Source organism: Peromyscus eremicus, chromosome 4 (genome assembly GCF_949786415.1).
Source record: "Peromyscus eremicus chromosome 4, PerEre_H2_v1, whole genome shotgun sequence".
Lineage (NCBI taxonomy): Eukaryota > Metazoa > Chordata > Mammalia > Rodentia > Cricetidae > Peromyscus > Peromyscus eremicus.
In genome coordinates, this window is record NC_081419.1 from 31,077,072 (window position 1) to 31,103,852 (window position 26,781).

A 26,781-nucleotide genomic window follows, 5' to 3' on the forward strand; every position below is an offset into this window, starting at 1 on the left:
GTCTACCTTGGAATCCCTAAGAAGTAGGTTCTAATGCAATTAAAGGAATGCATCAGAAACAGGAGAGATGAAATTGCCAATGAGGAGAAGCAGACAAAAAGCGAAAGCTTCCTTCTCCATGTCTTTTTCTGTGGGCTGCCACCAGGTGTGGCCAGATTTAGGGTGGGGTCTTCTGACCTCAAATAATTCAATCAAATCCTCCTCAGGTGTGCACAGCTGTTTTGGTTTTAGTTGATTCTAGATGTAGTTGAGTTGACAACCACAATCAGTCATCACAGCCCTACGTAAATGTACATGGATCATAAAACTTGTTCAAATGCTTCCTAAGTGTTTGCAGAATACTGAGTCTGTACCATGTGTTCTGATATACCCTGGGGAGAACAGAGTAAGAAAACTGGTGAGTAAAAACAAGGGCCCACACCCAAAACCATCTGCAAAGATGGGGGCTCTCACCAACTTTTTTTTTTTTAAAGAAAGTTGAGTCTACTCATTTCCTGTGTTGGATGTGGCAAGCTACCACAAATGATGACTTAAAACCAAGAGTCCTTTCTCTCGCTGTCTGGAAGCTAGAAGTCTAGAATCAGTATGTTCTCAGGGCCAGGGTATAGGCAGAAGTTTCTGTCCCACAAGCCATTCCCAAGTAACCACACAGAGGCTTGATATTAATTATAAATGATCAGCCAATAGCTCAGGTTTGTTACTAGCTAGCTCTTACACTTAAATTAACCCATATTTCTTGTCTATGCTTTGCCAAGTGACTTGATGCCTTTTCTCAATACAGCATGCCCATCTTGCTTCTCCTTGCCTCTGCTAGAGACTCCTGACTCCCCTCTTCTTCTTCCCAGCATTCTCAATTTGGCTTTTATGCTTAGCCTTATCCTGTCCAGATACAGGCCAGTCAGCTTCTTTATTAAACCAACCACAGTGACATATAGTCACACAGTGTAAAGGAATGTTCCACACCAGAGGAATTCATCTTACCATTCACAGCTCCAGGTGGCTCCTGGAAACCCTTGCTATTCCTGGGCTGGTAGGTAAACCACTCCTCTCTCTCTCTCTGCCTCTCTCAGCTTGCTCAGACTACTATAACAAATGTCAGAGACTAGGTCACTTACTAATAAAGACATTTGTTGCTCACACTTCTGGAGGCAGGGGATCTGAAGTCAAAGGACTGGCTGATTCTCTGTCTGGTTAGATTTGTAGCTGCCAGCCCCATGGGCCAGGAAGGCAGAGCAGTGAACTGAAGACTGTATTCAAGCAGCTTCCTTTACACCTCTTAGGACCTAGGGTCTCTTCCTCATCTCCTATTTTTCCCTTTTGGAATGGGAATGCTTTTCTTATTCCTTGCCCATCCTCTCATTTTGGAAGCACAAAACATCTTTGGTTTCCCAAGTTCATAGCTAGAAAGGAATTTTGACACAACACAATTATACAAATCTCACTGCTGTCAGATTTCAGGGAGGTTGGAAGCATCTTAGATGTCGGAGTTAGGATCTCTGGAGCTGTTGAGATGGAATACGTGTGGATTTGGGGGCATTTAGTTACTTTTCTGTTACTTTTTTATAACATCATGACCAAAATCAACTTACAGGGTTGAGAAAGGGTTCATTTGGGCTTAAAGTACCAGAGGGGGAGTTGGTGCTGTCCAGGAGGCATGGCAGTGATGGAGCAAGCATAGGGCACATGCTAGGAGTTGAGCGACACCTTCAACCAAAAGCAGGAAGCACAGAGAGCAAACTGGAAGTAGAAGAGGCTGTATACTCTCATTGTCCACCCCCAGTGACATACTTCCTCCAGCAAGGCTCCAAGGCTCCACCACCTTCCCTAATAGTGCCATCAACTGAGGACATAATTTCTCATTTAAACCTCCATGGGTTTTGTTTTTTAATTGTGTGTGTGTGTGTGTGTCCGTCCATGTGCATGCATGTACCATGTGTCCCAGGGATCAAAATCTGGTCATCAGGCTGAACAGCAGGTGCCTTTACCCCGAGAACCATCTCTCCAATCCTAGAATAAACATTTGGCTCTTGACAGGGACATAAATTCCTGAGGTCCAGGGTTGACTACTAGAGGCTGAATATTTGTACTCTTAAGAACTCGTATGTCAAAATTCTAATCCCAATGTGATGTTATGGTTTGGTTGTAAAATGCTCCCAGAAACTCCTATGTGGAAGGCGTGGTCCCCAGCTGAGAGTGCTAGGAACAGCTCCTAAGCGTGCCCTTTGTCAACACAGATCAGCTGATGAGCTCATAACTGAGCGGACTATCAGAAGGTAGGAACTAGGTGGAGTCAGTGGTGACGTACTTTGAAGACTGAAGAGTAATGCTGTCCCTAGACCTCTCCTGTCTCCTTTGGCTTCCCAGCTGCCATGAGGCAAGCATCCTAGTTCTGCCATCCCCTCCTCACCACGAGGGTGCCTTGGCACAAGCCCAGTTATGGGGTCAAGTAGTCATGAGCTGGAATTGTAAGCCACATTGTATCTTTCCTTCCTGCGAATTTACTCAAGCATTTTGTCACAGCCACAGGAACCTAACACAGATGGTATTTGGAGGCGGGGCCTTGAGGGGAGTGACTGAGTCATGAAGAAGAGCCCTCCTGATGAAATTAATGTTCTAAGAGACGGAGGAGCTTTCTTGCTTCCTCTCAGGAATAGGGCCCTTATCATGGCCCAACCATGGCTGCACCCCGATCTTGACTCCAGTCTTGAGAACTGTGAAAAATGCCTATTGTTTAAATCATCCTGCAAAACCTTTTACAGCAGTCCGAACAAATGAAAGCATTCTTTCACTTGATTGATCACAGCCTCTGAGGCACAAATCTTGTTCAGACTGACATAGTCTCATTTGTCAAGTTTAGGAATTATTGTCTGTGTTTTGGTGTCAGAAATATCGTAAGGTAACAGAAATGATTTAAACATTTGGGATTTAGATGGGAAAGGAAAATAAGGGCAAAATAGATTTTTTTTGTATGCTCTACTGATAGTTAAAATAATCATAATCATGTTTGTTCACCTTAAGAGGAACAGATACAGTTCTATTATTTATTATACCAGGATGAGCTCTGCAGAGCTCCATTATGCAAAATTGCCTTACTCTGGAACTAAAATCAAGGGAATCATAGACCTGGAAACAAATCACTACAGTTTTTCTTTGTCTTTATTATCGTGCTGTTCAAGTAACAGCATTTGAGGAATAAGATCACAGAAGCTCAGAATGCAGCTGATCCTTGCTTGGCTCAATGATGGTTCAACTCACAACTTAATTTTACTGTAAGTTTTACTTTATTATGGTGCAAAAGGAGTATATAGTCAGTACTTCAGACACTGAATCTTCTCCAGGCTAGTGATGCACCGTGCAATGCTCTCTAGCAATGCTGAGCAGCAACAGTGAGCTCCAGCTGTCAATCAGCGCAGCAACCAGGGTAAGGAATCATTTCTCCACCATAGACAGTGTAGCAAAGTTAGGATGTTCTTCAAGTTACATGGGTTAAAGGCACTTTTTTGACTCACCATGTTTTGAAATTACAACGTGCAACTGGCTGGCACACTGTTGTAAAACAAGAATTGTCTACAATAGCAAGCACACAAATTTCTCCCAAGATCCCTTACAATTCTAACAGAACCACTACTTTTCCAAGTGATCCTAGGCAACATTCTAATGCTATGTGGAGTAAATACAAACCCTGAGAACTCAGCAATAGCGTGGTAATCATACAAACCTCTGTCAGGGGAAAAACTTCTTTTCCTAATAATTTGAAGTTGCAGGAAAAGTGAGGTTTCTTCCAAGTTTAGTGAGGTTTTGTTGTTGTTGTTTTGTTTTGTTTTGTTTTTCAGTTTGATTTAGGTATTATTTTTGTATTCAACACCAGGCCCATTCCTTGTCAGCTGGGTAACTTTGGATAAGTATTTTAATTTCCCTAAATCCTACCTTCTTCTCCTACAACATGAAGACAATGATATACACAATACAATCTGGATGAAATGAGAGGCAAGCACAGTCACTTCTCAGTCAGGGGGAAAGTGACCATGACAACTGTGCCTGAGACCTCAGGTGACCTTTTGCCCTGCGGATTTCATGAGCTCTGTCTTAAACAGGAATGTGTCAGACGAAGGTCCTATAATGTCTATATGTGTGTGGTGAGGATTAATCAAAACTCTAAGATATCTGTAACGCAGCTGTTCACAAGCCTGCTTAATATTTCTTTTCTCTCTCTCTCCCTTTCCTTCCAAAACCAGTGTCTCTTTTCTGAGCTCAAGGTGGAGCCCCTGGGCCCACTCCTCAATGAGCTCTTTCACATGTCTGACACTGCTAGGGCGAGACCCATTGTGAGCATCTTGTAGACAAATGGTGGTGACATCACCATTCACACTCTCCTGACACAGGATACGGTATTTGTTCAGTGTTAGTTCATACAACTCACACTTGTGTTTCAGGTAAAGGAAAACGTCTGTATCAAGCACAAGTGTCCCTTGGCTTCTGGCAGACTCAGGTACAGAGGTCCCGAGTGCCGCTACAGAGGTCTCCCTTCCCCGCAGGACGCCTCCAGGGTTCCGTCTATTGCTATTTCTCCTCTTGCCGGCATCCTCCTTCCTGTTGCTTTCTAAAGCAGAGATGGCTTTTGCTATCAAAGCCTGTTTGAGCTTCATGAGAGCCAGAAATGAACCTTGCACCGAGATTTTCCCACTGGGTCCCAACGGGCTGAAGTTTAAAGCTGGGATTTTCTTTTTCAGGTCCATTACCAGGCTTTCTAGTACAGTTTGAGTCCGAAAAATGGACAGATCAAGAATAGCCATCACATAGTTGAAGATCTAAAATGAGAAAGGGAAAAGTGAAAACAGCATGGCCTAGTGAGCACACAGCGGAGCACGCGGGTTTCTGCCCTCCTTCTCAGCTGGGCGGTACTTGCTCTGAGTCAGGCCTGGGGGGTGGAGGGCGCCAAGCACAGACTCCCCAGCTTCCCACTCTAGGTCACTCCTTCAGAGAGTCTACACTGCACACTGTGGAGTCACACCACACACCACACACCCCAAAAAGGGAGGGTAAAAAAAAAAATGCTGTTTGGAAACACAGTGCTTCTCAAAATCCATATATATATATACAAACACACACACACACACACAAAACTATCGGCACATGCTCCACAGACAGACATCCCCAGAGTCTGGCCTGCCCTACCTCACTCTCCCAGCTGAAATTTCAATAGCTGGCTATACCGGAAGCCCATGTTCTCTAAAGAATATATATGGAAGCTAATACTTTGGATTTTAACTTTCATTCTTACTCCCACCTTCCCTGCTCCTTCAAAGTTCCTTTTTAATATTCATCCTAATTGTCCCCCCATATAAAACCTTTAACCCACCTATCACCCGCAGCAGCACAGAAGCTCACTGTTGCTTTAAAGGCATCGCGGGATGCACACATCCACTGAAATATAAAAACATTTCTAGAGGCAGCTTTTGCCTTTGAGAACTGAGAAATTTCTACTTTCATCCCTAAGAAGTCATGGGGCAAGAGCACTTTGTGTGTCTTTATACACCAAAGACTTCCCAGAAGAAATGGACCCAGGCCTCAAAACACACCCTAGGTCCCCACACTCACCTTTTCACTGAACGGAGAGACAGTGAGCTGAGGCTTTGAGGCCAGCACGTGTTTCTTTTGTCTGATGACATTCTGTGCAGCTATGGAAACATTAGCATCAAAAGTATTTGTGGCCTGGCACACCAATAATTACCTTAATTTACAAAAACGGAGACATTCCATCTTAAAGAAGGTGAGGTTTTTGCTACATTTTTCTTGTAAACCTAACATTCAAATAACTTTTCCCTTTAACACACTAAAGTTCACCATAAATGTGTTAATAGTTTCCTAATCCTATTTTTAAACACACATAAGCACATACATGAGTAAAAAACAATAACCTGAGTCAATCCTCCACGCTATCCAGTCAGAGAAAGACTGCCTTGGAGAATTGGAATTCCACAATGCTGAAGTCTTTCTCCTAACTCAATGCTAACCACCTCCCCCTTCTCTCAACATGGCAAACCCAGACCTTAGGCCTCTTTGCTGACTATAACCACCTGATAGTTAATCTCAAACTCTATGGCTTTAGACATCTCTACATGTATCACTTCCAAACTTATGCCCCCACTTTATCATCCTAACACATGTCCTTACAAGGAAAGCTCACTTCTTGTTTGGAATTTCCTGAACATCCTAGAACACTGTCTTCCACATCTCCAAAAACAACATCCTGACCACTCACCTGCTCTGCTACAGTCTCTCGATGGCAGCAGTGACTTGTAGATTCTACTCTCCACACTGTGCCATTGTTTCAGAACAGACAACTCTAATCCTCAGCCCTCTACTCAGAATACAATGGCTCTCACACCTAACCAGAATACAACCCAGAACCCTCTCCTGGACCGCAGGCTACTCAGGACACATGGTCCCAGCTCCCACTCCACCCACATCTCTTACTCTGTGCTGTGGGATAATCCTTTTCTACTCTATGAATATGTATTACTCTCATTTGCTAATAAAAAGCTGATTAGCCAATAGCTGGGCAGGAAGAGCCAGCCAAACCAGGAGAATTCTGGGAAGAGGACTGGCAGAGTCAGAGAGTCACAGCACAGAGAATCAAGAAGAGAATGTTGTACTGAGAAAAGGTACCAAGCCACATGGCTAAACGTAGATAAGAATTATGGGTTAATTTACATGTAAGAGTTAGCTAGCAACAAGCCTGAGCTATCAGCCAAGCATTTACAATTAATATAAGCCTCTGTGTGATAATTTAGGAAGCAACTACCAGGTATTTGGAAACAGGTGGTAGGGACAGGAAACATCATTTATAACTCTGCCCATGCACATTCCATTCCTGTCACAATGGGCTCCTTCCTGTTGCTCCAAACATTCATCACGCTTCCCCTTCCCTCCTTACCACACTCCCTACCCCAACCTAGCCAGAATTTTTACCAATCCTTCTTTTATCCTAGAATGTTCTTCCCCTTTATCCACATGAATCCATCCCCACCCTTTACTCCCCACCCCTACCTCTTGCTTCATTCTAGTCTTTACTCAATTGTTATATAAACAAAATATTTTAGATCTGGGAACATAGCTTGTTGGCACAGCATATATCTTGCAAGGATGAAACCGTGGGTATTATACACAACATGCCTAGTGGATGGCATGTGATGTGATCCCCAACACACACACACACACACACACACACACACACACACACACACACACACACATATAGTGTTTCCCAACCAGATCTAGTAGTGCAAGCTTGTAATCCCAACTGTTGGAACTGAAGCCAGAGGATCTCAGTTCAAGGCAAGCCTGAGCAGCTTGGTAACATGATGAAATTCCATCTCCCCAAATGGAAATAAAAAAGGGGTCTAGAGAGATGGTGCAGCAGGAAAGAGTGCTTACTTCTCCAGAGGAACTGAGTTCAGTTCTCAACATCCACATCCAATGATTCACTATCTCCTGTAATAACTCCAGCTCCAAGGAATCCAGATCCCTCTCTGGCCTCCTCAAGCACCTTTACACACATGATTGTGGTGATATTTTATTTGTGCTCTAACAAATAAAGCTTGCCTGGGGATCTGAGGAAAAAGTCAGCCACTATATTAAACATAGTGGTAGCACGCCCCTTTAATCCTAGCATTCAGGAGGCAGAGATTCATCCAGATCTCTGTAAGTTCAAGGCCACACTGGGAACAGAGCCAGGCATGGTGGCACATGCCTTTAATCCCAGCACTAGTTAACCACAGAGGTCTGGAAGTCTGCACAGACAGGAAATGATAGAGCTAGGTGGAAAGAGGAAGTGATGTAGCTGGGTGGAAAGAGGAAGTAAGATGGCAGAGCACAGAAAGGTATATAAAGTGTGAGTATACAGGAAGTAGCTCTTCTGGCTGAGGATTTCCTAGTGGTAAGAACTTGTGGCTGGCTTGTTCTATTCCTCTGATCTTTCAGCTTTCACCCCATTATCTGGCTCCGGGTTTTTTATTAATAACACCTTTTAGCAATTCATGTTACGCATGACATTCATATACACACATACATACATAAACACACACATACCCACACATCATAAAATAAAAATAATACAAATAAAATTTTTAAATAAAATATTAAAAGAGCAAAATAAATTTCCCTATTCAGTCTACCTAAAACATTACTACCTACCACTTTATCTCTTTATTATTATTTATGCTTTTTCATAGCATTTATGTGGTAATATATAAATAACTATAAACTAATATATAAATAAAGTACAAACAGATTATACATCTGTTGACCTAATAAATGTCCATCCCCATTGATACATACTTCATGAAAACAAAAAAGACTCCTACTCCATTCACAGTATGTTCTCAACACCTAGAGTAGTATCTGGCAATATTCAGCATATAAAATATCAACTTACACAACAACTTCCATCCCTTTAAAGATATGAAGAGCCCTTGCCCCAATCCCATCCCTGAGCATGGCCATTACGAAGGAATAGCTTAAGCTCTTGGAAACAGCCAAAGGTTACTACTAGTCCAGTATCTGGGATTTCTAGACCTTTCCTTCCCCTTCAAACAGAGTAAGAACCTTCTCTTTGCTAACACACCAGGATGGAATTTTCACCCCTGAGGGGTTGGCCTGGAGAATATTCTCTGGTAGTCTATTCCACTCGGGTCAAAGCCTAAAGAGGACTGTGCCTCCTCCAGGCTGGAGAAACAGCAACCAGCTGGTTGCTTCAAGGTGAGGTGGGAGACTCAGTCCACCTTCAGGTCCAGGCCATAGTTCTCAGTTCAACTTTACCAGGAATAAAGCAGATTCCTTATTAGAATGTCTGCTTGAGAGTGTGAGGGATGAGAAGCAGAGAGTAGAATTATATTCTTGTTGCCACCTTAATTTTACCAAAGAGATTATATGTAGCCAGTAATGATGGTGCATGTCTTTAATCACAGCACTTGGGAGGCTGAGAGGGCAGATCTCTGTGAGTTCCAGGTCAGCCTGGTCTACAGAGTGAGTTCCACGACAGCTAGAGCTACATAGACAAATCCTGTCTCAGAAAAGAGAGAGAGAGAGAGGTATTATATGTAATTTAAGGGTTTTTTTTGCATGTGTTCTAGATCTGTCTCCCAAGGTATATATACAGAAGCAAAATAGTTTTTAAAGCCTCACAATTTTCCAGAAACTCACACTTTATCATGAGCCATTTTCATATATTTTTTGTAAATATGAGACTGGCCACTTTTCAGAGTAGAGCAATTTTTTAATGCTACTTCAAACTTGGCCAATTCCATGAATCATTTTAACAGTATGAAATTTTAATTTCACCAGGATTTCAAAGGATTTAAAATTTTGGTTAAGAAATACCTTTCCTGCCGGGCACACCTTTAATCCCAGCACTCGGGAGGCAGAGCCAGGCGGATCTCTGTGAGTTCGAGGCCAGCCTGGGCTACCAAGTGAGTTCCAGGAAAGGCGCAAAGCTACACAGAGAAACCCTGTCTCGAAAAACCAAAAAAAAAAAAAAAAAAAAAAAGAAATACCTTTCTTTTCTTTGAATATGACATATGCAACTCCTTTGGTTCTTGATGGATATATCACCTCTTCCACGTGTCCGCCCTCATCTCGGAAGTAACGCTTCACTAGCTGGTCTTTGGAAAGGCCAACTGGAAGACCAGAGACTACAATCGTTCTCTCAAAAACTGTGGGGTCTCTGATCTTCAATGCTGAAGCCTGCAGAAAAACAGTTAGATGCTGTTTAAATGTGAGTCATCATCACATCAGTGAGACACAATGGCCTTTCCACAAAGGCAACTAGCAGGAGCATGTCTGCCTCATTCCATCTACCAATAGAGACCTTAGTCAAATTTGAGAGTTATGCAGACTACTAATAATTAAAAAATAATAGTTAATATTTGATTTTAGAAAGGCCCAAAATAATAGAAAGTGTCACCAAAAGAAAAAGGGGGAGGGTTTTGCTTTTTTGAGATGGGGTCTTATTATGTAGTCTTAGCGTAATTGAGTCTTTTTCTGTCCCACCAGCCAGCTCCTAAATGATGACACGGAAATTTCTTATTAATTATGAAAGCTTGGCCTGTGTCTCAGGCCTGTCCCACTAGCTCTTATAACTTAAATTAACCTGCTTTTATTAACCTAGGTTTTACCTTAGGTTAATAACACCTTAGCTGACCTTGAGTTTGCTATTTAGACCTGGCTGACTTCAAATTCAGAGATCTTCCTGCCTCTGTCTCCCAGGTGCTGGGATTAAAGGAGTGTGCAACACCCAGGGAGATGTACCATTTTTCTTTTTAACGCTTAAAAGGTGGCTGCAGATACAGCTCAATGACAGAGTGCTTGAGTTGTGTGTGCAAAGTCCTGGGTTTATTAAAATAACTACAGGGGCTGGAGAGATGGCTCAGTGGTTAAGAGCACTAACTGCTCTTCCAGAGGACCTGAGTTCAACTCCCAGAACCCACATAGCAGCTCACACCTGTCTGTAACTCCAGTTCCAAGGGACCTGATACCCTCACACAGACACACATGCAAGGAAAAACACTAATGCACATAAAATAAAAATAAATAATTAAAAAAATAAATAACTACAAAATGGCAAAGTTTGAAAGAGACTATTTTCTGGATTACAGAGTTCAAAGTATGTAAATCCGTAAGAAAGGCATCCCTCCTATTGTCGGGATCAGGGGACAGTCTTGCAATAATGCTGTGGCTGCATAGGCTACACTCCACTGTCCACCGTGGACCTGAGGTGACACAGTCACAGAGAGGACATGTTCTTGCAGATCCTGCCACTATATGGAGTACACAGCAAAAGTCCTTCATTTATTCTCTATTCCTCTTTTTTTTCCCCCAAGACATCTCTGTAGTTTTGGCGCCTGTCCTGGATCTTGCTCTGTAGACCAGGCTGGCCTTGAACTCACAGAGATCCGCCTGGCTCTGCCTCCCGAGTGCTGGGATTAAAGGCGTGCGCCACCACCACTCAGCTCTCTATTTCTCTTGAATCCACACCTACTCACCTTCATTTATCTCCCACCCCGAGTTAGGAAAGTGAGTCTATCAGCCTCTCCCAAGATGTGCACCGTTAGCCCAGGCTAACAGCAGCAAAATTCAGACATAATCTGTCTTAATCAGCTGAGGGAAGACAAGGTCTCCTGAGCTGGACTGAGGATTAACAAACCGAAAGGGAGCTTTGGGCTCTCAATGCAAGGACTGTATCAAATAAGACTCCTCTGGGGGAAGAGCCTGCTTCTGACCTCCCAGAAGGAGGGCAAATGAATGGTCTGGGCACACACGTTCGCCTTAAGAATGAAAGTAAAAGAACAAAATTAGTTCATTGGTGCTGGAGATTTCAACCAATTTCAGGGAGACAAAAATACACCAAGGTGTATGTAAGAAGGAGACAGAAGAAACGAACCTAAAATAAGGAAATGGGGGGTTGTGGGTAAAGGTGACAGTCTGCGTAAGGGGACCCTTGGGTGTGAGAAAAGGAGCAAACACAACAGGTCGTGATGGCTACTGGTAAAGCAACTGCTCCGGCTTGTTCTCCACACTGTCTACCCCCGACTTACACGCACAAGCTTGAGCACACAAAACCCAGAGTAATGGACACTGGTGCAGAACCTCAGGAAAACACTGAGGACCAGTTAGCCTGGGCACACGTGAGCACTGCCCCCTCTTTTCTGGCATTTGAAGAGGCTCCAGCCTAAAGATCACGAGCAAACTAAATCTTAAGTCAAAGGGGGAAATAAAAAAGGAAAAGAAATTTTGACCGTCACTAGAAACATTTCCCTTTATGTGGAAAAGGAAAATTACACAGGACATGAGACCAAAGAGGACAAAGAATTTTAGCATACAATTAGACCCTGCTGACATAGCATTTGTTCTTAAAATGCACTACTGTTGAGTTTTAGACCAAATGTGCTAAGTCTTCAAAATACCAAAAATTTTAAAATGGCTACAGAAAACAAAGAAATATTCAACGCTATCAATGTAAGAATAAAGCCAGTATTAACAGAAACTAAGTGGGGGGAGAGGAACGACAGGATTACATTACAAAGAATCATGTGATGTTATACACAGTTTAAGTGTGTTATAGAAGTTACAAAAACAGCCCAAAGAAAAATTTTAAGTTAGGTTCCAGCACAGCTTTCACAGTTGAAAAGTGGAGAAAGCAATCAGACGTTCCCCTCACTTATTATAGAAGAATTCAGAAATTGACTAAGGCAATGGTAACGGCCCAAAGGATTCATGTTCTCAGAATCCCTGGTTCATCCAGTTGCAGATACAAAATAGGATGGCACACGAGCCCCTTCCTAACGACATTGTTGTTTTAAGGTTACGATGTATACATGAAGTTCTCAGCATATATACCTATAACTTAAGCCACTAATAAAAACGGTATTAATTGAACATATATTCCACATCTGTCAATATGTTGGGTACTAGAAGTGGCAAGCAGAAAAAGAAAACTGTTGCCCTGAAACTCCGTTCTCTCCAAAACATGCGCTGTAGGGGGCTGGAAAAATGGCTCCGCATTTAAGAGTCCTGTGGGCTGCTTTTCCAGAAGGCCTGGGTTCAATTTCCAGCACCAACATGGTGGTCCACTATCGCCTGTAACCCCAGTTCAAAGGGATCTGACACCCTCTTCTGGCCTTTGAGGACATCGGGCATGCATTGGTGCACATACATACATGCAGGCAAAACACACACATAAAATAAATTTAAAAAATAAAAATGTACTGGGTACTCCTTCTGCCATGGAGAAATTCTGACCGTCACTTGAAATATTTCCCTTTATGTAGAAAAGGAAATTTATACATGACAGAAGACCAACAGGTCTTTCCAATTGTGCAGAAGGTACTTCTAGCACCTGGGTGAGGAGGCAGACACGTAAGTCATTCCAAAGGAGTTCGGTTTGCATGAAAGAGGGCTCTTTACTGTTCTACAGAAGGAAACAGAACACCTCATCTGAGAACATAGATCACCCCTAGTAAAATCCTAGAACTATAATAAATGTCATTCAAGATTAAGCAGCAAGACTAATTCTGGCTAAAGTCCAAAAGAGGCTCCATGAGTGAGAGGCCTTGAAGGCTGAGGTAGAATTGGAATTGATGGAGCAAAATATCAAGTAAAAGAAGGTCTCAGCCCACCAAATGGTGGGGGGGGGGGGGAATAATCATTGATCGATCGTGCTTACAGAATACAAGACAAAGGAAGACCCCCCGAAGATAAAACGCTCAAAAATACAAAAAGTAAAAACTTACTGGCTGTATGACAAGAAAGATGCTGTAATGGGAATAAACGATTTGTCGAGAAGGTACAGTAAAAGGATGAAATACATAGACTGAAGCGTTCCTCCCCTCTGGTCCCCAGAGGCTTAATGCACTTCTCCCAAGATTCCCTTGGTGGGGGGAGGAATGACCAAAGGGACTTTCAGATTTCCAGGGAACCTGACTGACTTCCTGCCTTCTATCTCTATGGCATTCTGACAGCCCACACCAGCCTCAGTGGTAAATGGCTGGAGAACCACCATCTTTCCTGCGTTTATCAATATCAAAGAAAAAAAAATCCATGTAAGCTCAGGAAACATCCACACCTCATCAGCACGAATGTGTTTCTTAACTCAAGTGTCTACGCAACCTTTATCTTCAGAATCAAAGGAACTCCCTGAGCCAGGATTTTTTGTAAACCTGGTTTTGCAAGACCTCACTGCATTCTGTGATCTTGTGAACCACTTCGACACCCTGCATCGTCTTTAGCTCACTTATGTCTGAGGACATGTGGCTGTATGTCTTCTCCTGGGACCAGCTATCAACAGAGTGATCTGTCTCCTCTGTGCACAGTAAAGAAGAAAAACAAGTATCCCGAAGAAAGGCAATCCTTTTAAAGACTTTGAAACAAGGCAATGTCTGCACAGACACGTGGCTGATGGCATTTTACCGTTTCCATGCTCTACGTCAACAGACTCCGGGCCCTTATGTCAGGAAGAAAAAAAAACGGTGCAACGTAAAACTTACCTTTTAAGTGGGGCACTAAGAAGAAATATTTCACTTACTGTTTGCCTTATTTGCTTTTTCAATCACCTGTCACCAGGTAACACACACACACACACACACACACACACACACACACACACACAATCAGATGAAACATACACACTCACGCATGCATGGCAACTGCTCCAAAACAGAGTCATCTGGGTCTCTAAGACAAAAACCCAGGGCCCTGAGGAAAGGCCTGGCGTGGAGAGAGAGGCCGCCGTCCAGTGCCCTCGGTTTGGACCCTTCTTGCTAGCTCCTTCCAGTAGTTGGCTATGGCCTCCATTTCTGGGTCACTGTCCTTTTCCTCATCCATAAACCACCTTTCGTAGTCCGGCCCTAACCACCTTCCGGAAGGAACCCGGGTGCCCCTTGCCATTCCGCCGGGAGTGAGAAAGGCGCCCGTGTCCCCACGCGTGGGAGCCAGGCCTGCCGCACCCGCGACGGCCACTTCGGGGCGCGCGATCGCAAGGGACACGTGCTCCGGGGACCCTGGGCGCGCCTTCCCACACCCCGACCCCGAGGAAAGCGACTTGCCATGGCGCGGAGGAGAAGCTCGGCCCGCAGCGGGAGACCTAAAGCCAGTGGCGGGCAGGTTCCGCTTTCACTTTCCAGTTCCCGTCGCCCGGGAGACGGAGCGCGGAAGGGCGGGGTCCTGCGCCCGCCACCCAGCTGGGGAGAGCTCCCCGGCCTGTGCTGCTCCTGTACGGGATGCCCCGCGGGAATCTGGATGATTCCTGGACCCGGCTCCGTGCACTCTTGCTCTCTCCAGCTCTTTCTCAAGTCGGGTCTCCCCCAGCGCCTTCCCGCCGGCGGGGTCCCCTGCATCCCAGCTCAGCACCTGCGGAGCGCGGAGCACAGCCGCAAGGCACGATGCTGCCCACCCAACTGGCCACCCGGCCTCCGCGCTGAGGCCTGAGACAACGGAAACCTAGCGCGGGCCTCAAAGTGAAACTAAAGAAATACGCAGAAAGGCAAATGGATGGCAGAGCGTGATCTTCTTTGTAAAGAAATAGAAACTGAAATCGTGAGATACCAGTTTTCAACCAGTCTGCCCAAATTAGCAGATAACCGGATGTCAGCACAAGCTGGTTTAGGAGCAAATGTTTCTAAGGATTTGGCCCTCTGTCGGAAACTCAGAATACAGGTCCCTGCAGTGCAGCATTTTAGCATGCCCTGGACATGAAGAAGCCTTCTGACCCTTTCCCAGGCTCTCCTCTCTCCTGAATCTTTGCTTTCCCAAAGCCAGTCATAAAAATTAGAATTCCTTTTCCCCAAAGTGGAGCATGTAAAATAGACACCTGTCGTTCCAAACAAACTATGAAACCTAGAAATGTCATTCTCCCCTCTCTCCGAGGGAGGACTCATTCTAGCAGGAAAGAATGCTTGTTGTACAGAGCAAAGGAGAATCCAGACAGGTTGGGATCCTGGGAAGAGGATCTGCTGCTGGAACTACATCCATCCTGTATGCATGACTGTGGCTTTTCTTGATCGCTAATTTGTTGGTCTGTGAGCATGTGTTTTCTTTTCTTTCTCCCCCCATCCCCCACCCCCACCCTCCACAGGGTCTCTCTGTGTAACAGCCCTGGCTGTCCTGGAACTAGCTTTGTAGACCAGACTGGCCTCGAACTCACAGAGATCCACCTGCCTCTACCTCCCAAGTGCTGAGATTAAAGGCGTGAATCACCATCCCCAGCTGTGGGCATTTTCTTGATTGCTCATTTATGCAGGGGAGCTGGGTCTACTGCGGGCTGTACCATCCCTTAGACCGGTGGGCTTGGGCTTCATGAGAAAGGGTTCTCAACGTGAACCTGACAGGAAGTGGGTCAGCAGCTCACCTACCAGGTTTCTGTTTCAAGTTCCTGCCTTGGCTTCCAGCCTTGATGAGCTGTAACCAGCACACAGAAAGAGACTCTTTCCTTCCCAAGTTGCTTTTGGTCACAGTGTTTATTCCAGCAACAGAGAGCAACCCAGAAAACATGGACCTTGCTGGGTACCCACCTCCACCAGTCTATTGTCATGAGAATGGAACTTCCGCCCAGTCACATTTCCCAAAGCTGCCCACTCTTTATCTATCCTGAGCATAAAAACTGTTTTCCCGCCGGGCGGTGGTGGCGCACGCCTTTAATCCCAGCACTCGGGAGGCAGAGCCAGGCGGATCTCTGTGAGTTCGAGGCCAGCCTGGGCTACCAAGTGAGTTCCAGGAGAGGCGCAAAGCTACACAGAGAAACCCTGTCTCGAAAAACCAAAAAAAAAAAAAAAAAAAAAAAAAAAAAAAAAAAAAAAACTGTTTTCCCTGAGCGTTTGGGTGTTTCCTTCTGATGGCTTCATTCAGTGCTGATGAGCTGTTTAACGAATTGGTTATTCTGTTCTGTTGCTCATTTTTTCAGTGGGGGTGCAAGCTGTGTCCTTCACCATAACAAAGGAATGATAATGCTCTAATATTATCAAAATGTAATGTACAAAAATGTAAGTGTGCAGTTATCCTCAGACTCAGCAGTTCACTCTGAGAAGATCACCTCAAATGGTGGTACACAGAGTGATCCTGAGAGGCTGTATAGAAATTAACATATGCTGCTTATAGGGAGGAATTCTCTCAGCTTATCAGGACCTACTTATGTACTTCAAGGCTGTGAAGATTGTAGGGCAGAATGAGACAGATCTACATGTAATTATAGAGTTGCTCAATTTATGGTTTATTTCCAGACCTTCCTGCCTCAGCCTCCAAAGTGCTAGGATTCCAAGCTTGTGCCACCATGCTGACACACCGTGCTATGTCAATCTGAATGTCTAATAAAGACTGAAATTGAATGAGATCAAACAGAAGGAACCGTTTTCTGGAGCTTTGGCTTGAAGCCAGTGCCTGTGCGTGATGGGCAAGTGCACCCGGCTCCCTGCTTCAAACTCTATCACCAGTTGACACTCTATTCATATTCTTGATATAGCACGGTGTCTTCATCTCCTGGAAAGGGAGATCAAATCCCTGGACAGGAGCAATGTAATGGAGAAAGGGTTCATTTGGCTCACGGTTCCAGGTTGCTGTCCACCTACAAGAAAGTAAAGGGGGCGGAAACATGAAAACAGATCACGTCACATCCACAGTCAAGCGCAGAAAGCAATGAACTAATGAATGAACAATGAATTAATGCATGCACAATAAATTAATGAATGCATACGAGGGCTTAGCCCGATTTCCCCTCTCTTACACAGGATCCCTTGCTCACAGAATGGTATCACCTACCACCTACAATATTACCACAGGGACCCACCTATGGTAATCTAAACAATCCTTCATTTAAATTTCTCCAGGTGATCCCAGCTACATTGTGTTGTAGCACGAATCTTAAAAGGTCTTATTAATAAAAACAAACCTGGAGCCACGTATTGGGGTGAACGCTGAAAGATCAGAGAAACAGAACAAGCCACATCCAACCTCACCTTGCCAACTTCTCAGCTGATCTTGTTTCCTCAAACTGAAAGTCTCTGAGTCCTCACCCAAATGGATCTCAGCTGAACTGCTGCTGCTAAAAGCCTAAAAGCTTAAAAGCCTCTAGTTCCTGGTCCTCATGCCTTATATACCTTTCTGCTTCCTGTCATCACTTCCTAGGATTAAAGCTATGTGCTTTCCCAAGCAAGATATGAGATCTCAAGTACTAGGATTAAAGATGTGTGTCACCATGCCTGACTATTTCCAGTGTGGCCTTGAACTCACAAAGATCTGGATGGATCTCTGCCTCTGGAATGCTAGGATTAAAGGCCTGTGCTACCACTGCCTAACCTCTATGTTTAATATTATAGCTGTTCTGTTCTCTAACCCCAAGATAAGTTTATTGGGGCGCACAATATATCAACCACATCATGTCAAATTGACAAAATGAAACTTAATACATGATCATAAAGACCCTTTCTAAAGTTTTAAAATATTGTAGCAATGTTTGATATTTTCATAAACTGCATTTATGTTGGCAAAAAAAGTCACAAGATTATACTCTAAGAAGGTTTGTTTGTTTGTTTGTTTGTTTTTCAACATACTTGGGAATAGCCAAAGGGAAATTTTCTTTATTTTTTTCCAAGTCTGATCATTTATTAATTACCCTTAAAGAGTTATTTTTGACTGGATTCAGACATGTAAGTAGAAGCTCTCTGCTTCCTTCATTCTCTCAGCCAAGGTTTAGCACGTTCTACAGCCTTCCTCCCTTTTCTTGGTGCGTCATTTCTTCAGAGTAATACCTGAGGTTCTGTGTGGAAGGTCACGTGGGGTTACAGGATGCTGAATCTTCAGGGCTTTCATCTTGGCTTCTTCCCTTTCTTAAAGGACATCCCGCCAACATACTGCTGGACATCATCTTCTTTAGAGAGACTGAAAAGGTTTTTTGATTCTGTGAGCTCTTTGGTGCCTCAACTGCCAAGGCACAGTAGCCTAGTAATATCTGTTCTTCCCTTTTTTACAATAACCAAGTCGAGAAGACTTGTCCAGTGCATCCCTGAGCAGACTTGTACTTTGGTCTATAACAAAACTGCCCCTTTCTCAACAACAAAAGCAGAGTCTGGTATGAGTCAAAACTCCCTGCCTCGTGGGAAGACCTTGTTTGTCATTCCCACTGACTCAGACCACACAACCCTTCCATTCTTCATGCAGAACATCATCAGGAATTTCTGTGGCTATTGACTTTTCATAAAAAGTACAAAGTTTGCTTCCTTGTCCACGATGGTACACCTCTGACAGCTGATGGCTGGGGAAGAGATAGATTTTACCCAGCTTCATCTTGACACACACACAGCCCACAGGCAAGGAGCAGCAGGAAAGGGGTGGGGCGGGGGGAGCAAGCAAGGGGGAAATTCAATCACCACCTTGCTAATAAATTTTAAGCATTTATTCTCTCTCTCTATCTCTCTCTGTCTCTCTCTCTCATGTGTGCGTGTGTGCGTGTGTGTGTGTGTGTGTGTGTGTGTGTGTGTGTGTGTGTGTGTGTGTTTAGGACCAATGAGGTAGCTCACTGGGTAAAGGTGCTTGCTGACAAGTTTAACAACCTGAGTTTGAGTGTGGTCGCTGGGCCTCACATGGTGATAGGAGATGACATACTCCACAAGTTGTCCTCTGATTTCCACAAGTGCTGTGTGGTGTTCTTGGATACATGGACACACATACACGGTCTCGGTCTCTGTCTCTATCTCTCTTTAGCCATAAGTTTTCTCAGGTCCTACCCAGCCCTGTGGTCCCTCAGGCGCTTATAAAATAATCATTCAGAGACTTAATATTAATTATCAACTGTATGGCCTATGGCAGGCCTCTTGCTAGTTAGCTCTTATAGTGTAATGCAGTCCATAACTATTAATCTATGTATCGCCACGTGTTCCGTGGCTTTACCTGCATCCCATTACATGTTGCTCCTAGGATGGCAGTCTGGTGTTTTCCCCACTCCGCCTTTCTCTTTCCTGTCTCTCTCCTTGGATTTCCCTCCTGCCTCTAAGCTGCCTTGCCATATAGGCCAAGGCAGGTTATTTATTAACCAATGAGAACAATATATATTGACAGCATACAGAAAGACATCCCCCAGCATCTATCTATCTCTCTCTCTCTCTCTCTCTCTCTCTCTCTCTCTCTCTCTCTCTCTCTCTTTCTCTCCAGATTCAATGTTGTTCTTCCCACAATCTCCAAACCACTGTATGCAGAAATAGAAAAACAAGTATAACAGGTATGGTAGCATGTGCCTGTGATCCCAGCATTCACAAGGCTCAATGCTGAGTTTAAGGCCAGCCTGGGCTACATAGAAAGACCCAGTTTCCAAGGAAGAGGAGGAGGAGGAGAAGCAGCTGTGCTTGCCTGCTCCTCAGTTCCGCCAGATTTCCAAAGGAGCACATAAACAGCTTCTTGCAAGCTGGCCATGTCACTTCAAGTCCCTAAGCTCCCAGGCTTTTTCCAGATGCTCAAGGATACAACAAAACACTTTTAGCATTAGAAGAGGCTATGTATAAAAACACAGGCTTGCAAGAAATTTTCCCAGACTTCCGTACAGCATGGGGACCAAGTGGAAAGAATTAAATGGTTCCCAGTCTCCTGGAGAGTGGTTCGTGACAAAAGAGGCAACGCCCATTTTGAAAGATCTGGAAGCCCAGCCTCCTGCTGCAAAAATGATGTCATGGCCTCTCACACTTGAGAGTAAGAGGTTGGGGATGGCACAAACTTCGTTCTGATATTTGCTGGAGCTCTTCTGGAGCTAGCCGGAGAACTTGGGGATGGTTTATCAGTTTCAGAGACCATAGAAGGTTATGAAATAGCACACAAAAAGCCTACGAGCATCCTCCTGACTAGATGGTGGGGCTCTGTAAACCGCTCGGGATGTTGATGAGGTATCAACTCTACTTCTTAACCCCAGAATGAGCACACACTATGAAAACAGCACAATTTTGGTCATGCTGCCTGCTCAGCCACATGTATCTATTTCTCTTGATTCCAGTCATTTCAATGCGATAACATCAGAGCTTGTAAACTTGTGGGCTCTGGTATTGCATGGATTGCTTGCTTGTTTGTTTGTTTTTAAGAAGGAAACTGAAGATACTCTTGTCCTTTTGAGGTCATGATAACAGAGATGAGGGAACCATGCTGATAAAGACTGCTAGAGAGCTGCTGGATTTCATTAAAGAAGAAAATCTCAGGGGTGCACAAATCAAAAGCTATTGTGGGTGCTGGTGAAAATTTCATTACAACATTTATATAAGGTGACAATGTGGCAGGCATGGCTCTTCGTTATGCAAGCAAATATAATGTTGATGAGACTCAACTCACAATGGGATCCCAGGAGACAATAAAAGAGTTGGAGCTACTGCTTTTCCTGGATTGACTCCTTGGCCTGGAAGAAGGAGGACATTGTAATAGCCCTTGCCTCTCAGAAGTTAAAGATACACATGTTTTCAATCATGAGAAAGGAGGTGGTGCTATTTCTACTGTACTGCATTGATGTTCTATAGACGATCTGATGGTTGATATAGAAAGGGCAGGAGATGATGGTGTTCAAATGAATTCAAGTTCTTACAGGGGAATAAACATCATGCCCTGGGGGTATAACATCAGAAATTGAACTGGCCAAACAGATCACACCATATGAAGAGCTAAGTCCTGAACTTGAACAATACGCTAGTAAACAGATTGCTGTAGCATCCAAAGCTATTACACAGGCACTGTCAGAAAATGCTAGAGTTAAAGCCAATGTTGTAATCTCTAACATCTGTACAGCAAAGCAGAAAGGAAACAAAAATGCTGGATTGTATTTAAAGACCGAAGTTCTGCTGTAAAAGCAATGTTGGAAGCTGGTACTCAAGATGCTTACTTGGAAAAATATTGGGTGATTAAATTGGCTGCTAACACTGAAGTTGCTGTACTTAGAGGTCATTGTGGCTAAACTATCTTGTGGGTAAAAGTCTTCAAAAATAAGATAGATTGAGAGGAAGACCAACATGGCTGAATGGCTTTCTTCTGTAGCTGAAGATTCTATAGTATTCTTATATAAAGAAGTGCAAAAGCATTCTCTGCTGGATAATTTTTTTAAAAATTAGCATTTTGGTTCCCTTTTTTATCTGAAATTTTTATGGAGCCTCAGAGCATTTCAAAATAGTCAAAACAACCTTTAAAAATAACAGATCTGGAGGACTCACACATCTCAATTTTAAGTATTACCTTAAACTTACGGTAACTGAAACAATATGGGAATGACATAAAGAGAAACCTGGCCAGAAATAAACTCTCACTTATATGCCACTCCTGGCTTGGATCTGAAATGTCCCCAAAAGGCCACATGACAAAGGTTTGATCACTAATCTGTGGTGCTGTTGGGATGTGAGACCTCGTCAGAAGAAGTTAAGTCAATGGGGCCATGCTCTTTAAGGGACACTGGGACCCTGGCCTCTTCCCTGTTATTGGTGGTGTTTTTTACTCTTTTGGGGTGCCCACCACCCAGCTCCTAAATAAATCACACATAGAGGCTTATTCTTAATTATAAATGTCTGGCCTTCACTTGGCTTGTTGCTAGCCAGCTTTACATAACTTAAATTATCCAGTCTAGCTTTTGCATTTGGGCTTTTACCTTTCTCTATTTTTGTATACCTTTCTTTCTTACTGTGTTGCTGGTTGTGTGGCTGGGTGGCTGGCCCCTGATGTCCTCCTCCTTCTGTCTACTTCCTTCTTTCTCCCAGATTTCTCCTTCTATATATTCTCTCTGCCTGCCAGCCCTGCCTATCTTTTCTCCTTCCTGCTTTGCTATTGGCCATTTATTTCTTTATTAGACCATCAGGTATTTTAGACAGGCACAGTAAAACAGTTTCACAGAGTTAAACAAATACAACATAAACAAAAGTAACACACCTTAATAGTCTACAACACTTCCCTTCCCTTGTCTTTGCTTCCTGGTCACCAGAAGTACAACAGCTTTACTTTACCTCACTCTCAGCCATTGATACACTTCCATGCCACAGGCCCAAAGCAACAGAGCAAAGGGAACATGGACTGAAGTCTTTAAAGCTGTGAACTAAAATCTGTCTTTCCCCCTTTAAAGTTGATTATCTCAGATACTTTTTTTCCCCTGACAGAAGGCTGACTAATAAGGTGGTGGAATAGTGATGTGCTACCTTGGGCTAAGGGATGATCAATTAGATGGTAAAAACATCCTTTCTGGATATGTCTGTGGAAGTGTTTCCAGGAGAGGAGGCTGGAGAGATGGTTCAAAGGTTAAGAGCACTGACTGCTCTTCCAGAGGTCCTGAGTTCAATTCCTAGCAACCACATGGTAGCTTACAACCATCTATAATGAGACCCGGTGCTGCCCTCTTCTGGCAAGCAGGTATATGTGCAGACAGAATACTGTATACATAACATAATAAATAAATAAAACTTTTTTTTTGGTTTTTCGAGACAGGGTTTCTCTGTGTAGCTTTGCGCCTTTCCTGGAACTCGCTTTGGAGACCAGGCTGGCCTCGAACTCACAGAGATCCGCCTGGCTCTGCCTCCCGAGTGCTGGGATTATAGGCGTGTGCCACCACCGCCCGGCCATAAATAAAACTTTTAAAAGAAGAAGAAGAAGAAGAAGAAGAAGAAGAAGAAGAAGAAGAAGAAGAAGAAGAAGAAGAAGAAGAAGAAGAAGAAGAAGAAGAAGAAGAAAGGGTTTCCAGGAAAAAGAAGCATTTAATTGGTAGAGTAGATAAAAATAAGAAAGATCTCCCCTCACCAATATGTAGCATTATCTAGTTTACTGTTATTCCAGTAGAATAAAACATAAGGTAAACAAAGCCACCAAGGACACCTCTTTTTTAGGACAGGAGATCTTACTACACAGAGTACTCTGACTTTGAGTTCAGGATACAGCTGTTTCTGCCTCAGACTCCCAGGGTCTGGAATTACAGTATATAGCACCATACTTAGCCAAACTCAACTTATTTTATTAATTATCCTTTCATATTTTTTGTTTTATTAGAAAAAGAACATCTGTCTCCTGCCATTACTGACTTAGACTGGAGATATACCATTAGCTTCCCTGTGCCTCTGGCTTGCAAACAGCAAATCATGGGGCTTCTCTTTTGTATGTGGATGTCACATACAAAATGTCTCAAAACCATTCATTGGGAAGACTGTTCTTTTTCCATTGAATGGTCTTGGTACTCATCTTGATAATTATTTGACAACACAGTTTATCAGAGGAAACAGCAGCCTACAATGCACATAGATAGGGTTTCGTTATGAGGAACTGGCTCATAAAAAGAAGCCCCATGAAAACATAAATTAAAATCACCGTGAGGCCATACACTATAACCTTTAGGACAGGAGTTATTTAAGGATGGAAAATAACTGTCGGGTGGTGGTGACATATGCCTTTAATCTCAGCATTCAGGAGGCAGAGGTAGGTGGATCTCTATGAGTTTAAGGACAGCCTGGTCTACAAAGCAAGTTCCAGGACATCCAGAGCTGTTACACAGAGCAATCCTGTCTCAAGAAACCAAAAAAAAGGGGTGGGGGGACAATAGCAGTAATGATGAAGATGTGGAAAAGTTGAAATACTTGCTTAATGCTGGCCGTGATGTACAGTACAGCTTCGTGGAAACAGTGCGGTTATATTCAAAGTCTTGTAATTACAGAACCCAGCAATTCCATTTCTTTCTCAATATACACCTAAAACTGAAGGCAGGCCTCAATGGCCTGTTTTTGCACCCATGTTCATAACGTTTTCATCACAGTCAAAAGACAGAAGCAGCGCAAATGTCTACCAACAGACAATTTGGGCCAACAGAATGAAGTGTATGTGCGTGTGTGTGTGTGTGTGTGTGTGTGTGTGTGTGTGTGTGTGTGTATGTGTGTTGTACACAGGAATGCTGGTGCTGCTCACCACTAACCCTTGCTTTTCTCCATCAGACACATGAACAGCTTTCTCTTCCTTTCTCACTGTCATTGAGCGTAGACATGTGATTCATCTGACCAATGAAATACTAGGGAAAAGGATGTTTCTCATATCTGGGTGGGACTGTTTAATTGCCAGTTGACACCTTTTGAAACACACCTTGAAAAGAGTGTTGGTCACTGAAGTGACATGTGGATGACAGCTCCTCTAGAGAGCCACCTGAGCCTGCAGCCAAACCTATGTGAATGAGAAAACAAACTTGGAGGTTTTAAGACATTCAAGTTTTTCTTAACAGCCTCGCCTACTTTATCCTACTGTATTCTGCTGTAATAAAATAAATAAATAACACTCAAACATCTACAAATTACATTTCTGATTTCAAACATAGAGGAAGAATTTGCCTTATGCAAGACTCTGGATCCAATCCCCAGTGCCAAAATAAATAAACAAACAAACAACAAATAACAAATGAACAGACCAAAGTGTTTCCCCTACCCACACTCTCAATTCAGGACCACCTTACCTCTGGTCACTGGAAAACGTGGGGGTTTTTATACACAGCAAAATGATTTTGCCAAAATTTCCCAAAAGACACTGAGGCCTTTTAATTCATTTTAATTCTGATGAAATCCGTTTGGAAATGGCATTAGATGGCACAGGTCAAGGACTGAGTCCCACTACTCCAATGTCAATGGCAAGCTCCAGGCTGAGGCCTGAACTTCTGCCTGATGGGTTATAAATATGGTTTCCATGACCCTATTGATCCCTCAGGTTCAAGGGGTTTAATTATTTCAGATGTCTAAAAGGATGCAGATGTATAGCCAAGCCGACGCTCAATCTGAGAAGGAGCATGGAGCTTCCATGGCCTCTGCAGACAAGCCACCCTCTAGGAACCAACACATGTTCACTATCTGGAAGCTCCCTGAACAGGATTCTGAGGAGTTTCTATGGAAGATTCGTTACATCGCTGTGAATAGCTAAACCATTGACTTCCCTTCCTTAGAGGTTGAGAGGAGGGACTAAGGGGTCTAGTCTCAAATCATGTTTGGATCTTTCTTCATCTTGAGACTCCATCGAGACCCTGAGCCAACCACTCACCCCATGAGCACATCATCACATCACTCAATATTCCAATGTCTAGGAAGCTGGACATCAGGAAACAGGTTAAAGGATAAAAAAAAAAATCTTAGAATTTCACATAAGAAATCATTTTGGTTTTAGTTTGTGTTGTTCTAGTTTTTCCAGAGTTTCTCTGGGTAGCACTGGCTGACCTGGAACTCACTATGTAGACTAGGCTGGCCTCAAACTCAGAGATCTACCTGCCCCTGCCCCTGCCCCTGTCCCTGCCCCTGCCCCTGCCCCTGCCCCTGCCTCTGCCCCTACCCCCTGCCCCTGCCCCTGCCCCTGCCCCTGCCCCTGCCCCTGCCTCTGCCTTCCAAGTGCTCGGATTAAAGGCATTTGACACCACGCCAAGTTGATACATGGTTTTTATATAGACCATGCAAGAATTTATACAACTAAAAAACAAGGCAATCAAATTTAAAAGTGAATAAAAATGTAATTTATATTTCACCAAAGATGCACAAATATACACATGAAATATGTTTGAAATTACTACTTGTCTTGAGCATAGTCTTGGAAAGAGAAATGTTTGCATCTTTCCATGACACCAGAATTTATTAAATAACAATAAATTCACAAGCTATGTCAATTTTCACATAATTGTCCAAGTACTTCTGATTTCACTTGATAGTGCAGTCATTGGCAATCAGCTTCTTAAATCCCAATCTCGATGGTTAACATTAACTCTTCCACCCCAGTACACTTCACAAGTGATACATGGGTTACAGAGTGGCTAGGAAAGGGTTAAAGAGACTATAGGGTTCACAGAGGCCTCTGCACTGAAGACAGGGACAGAGGACAGTACCATGGCAGGTAATTAGATATTAATGATGCCAGCCACACAGATGTTGGGGAGCAAAGAGCCTGATCAAGGCAAGACAAGGCCAGGCCCACAGCTACTGAGTCCTGGAGCCACATAGGTCCAGAGAAACTGCAGTTCAAGTACATCTATGAAACAGAGAGATCCTATTGCACTAAAGCCCAGGGGACCAAGTTGAGAGTCCCTCACCCCTGATCCCACCTGTATGTACTGGATGATCTGCTGACAGATCCAGGTATTGTCATGAACCTTGAGAGGTGTCCTTCCTGATCTGGCCCAAAAGAGGAGGCAGCATCGTGGGGCAGTCTAATGTGTTCAGTGAACTCATGGGCCTGCTCTTCTGACATGCGTTTGTTATGCCATGAACCCATATGTTCCTGATTTACTTCAGAGAG

At 43.7% G+C, this 26,781-nt stretch overlaps 1 protein-coding gene and 1 pseudogene across 1 annotated transcript; one reads left to right on the forward strand and one right to left on the reverse strand.

The window, feature by feature from the left end:
* Window positions 1-3,818: 3,818 nt before the first annotated feature.
* Rbm43 (RNA binding motif protein 43) lies at window positions 3,819-14,603 on the reverse strand. Its single transcript, XM_059258833.1, has 4 exons — window positions 14,502-14,603; window positions 9,555-9,765; window positions 5,599-5,678; window positions 3,819-4,808 (listed from the first exon to the last, which is right to left on the reverse strand). Exons 1-4 carry the CDS (start codon window positions 14,601-14,603, stop codon window positions 4,047-4,049), a joined length of 1,155 nt encoding a protein of 384 aa, XP_059114816.1. The 3' UTR covers window positions 3,819-4,046.
* A 5,345-nt stretch (window positions 14,604-19,948) lies between these two features.
* Window positions 19,949-21,463, forward strand: LOC131907722 (T-complex protein 1 subunit theta-like; annotated as a pseudogene).
* The last annotated feature ends 5,318 nt before the right edge of the window (window positions 21,464-26,781 follow it).

Bases quoted from the DNA above. Each gene is read 5' to 3' on its own strand.
- Rbm43 (XM_059258833.1), bottom strand. From the start codon at position 14,603: ATGGCAAGTCGCTTTCCTCGGGGTCGGGGTGTGGGAAGGCGCGCCCAG. The intron at 5,679-9,554 runs GTATTTCTTTTT...ATGTTTCCATAG, and splicing joins CATATTCAAAGAAAAGAAAG to CTGCACAGAATGTCATCAGA. The intron at 4,809-5,598 runs GTGAGTGTGGGG...TTCTCATTTTAG, and splicing joins TCTCTCCGTTCAGTGAAAAG to ATCTTCAACTATGTGATGGC.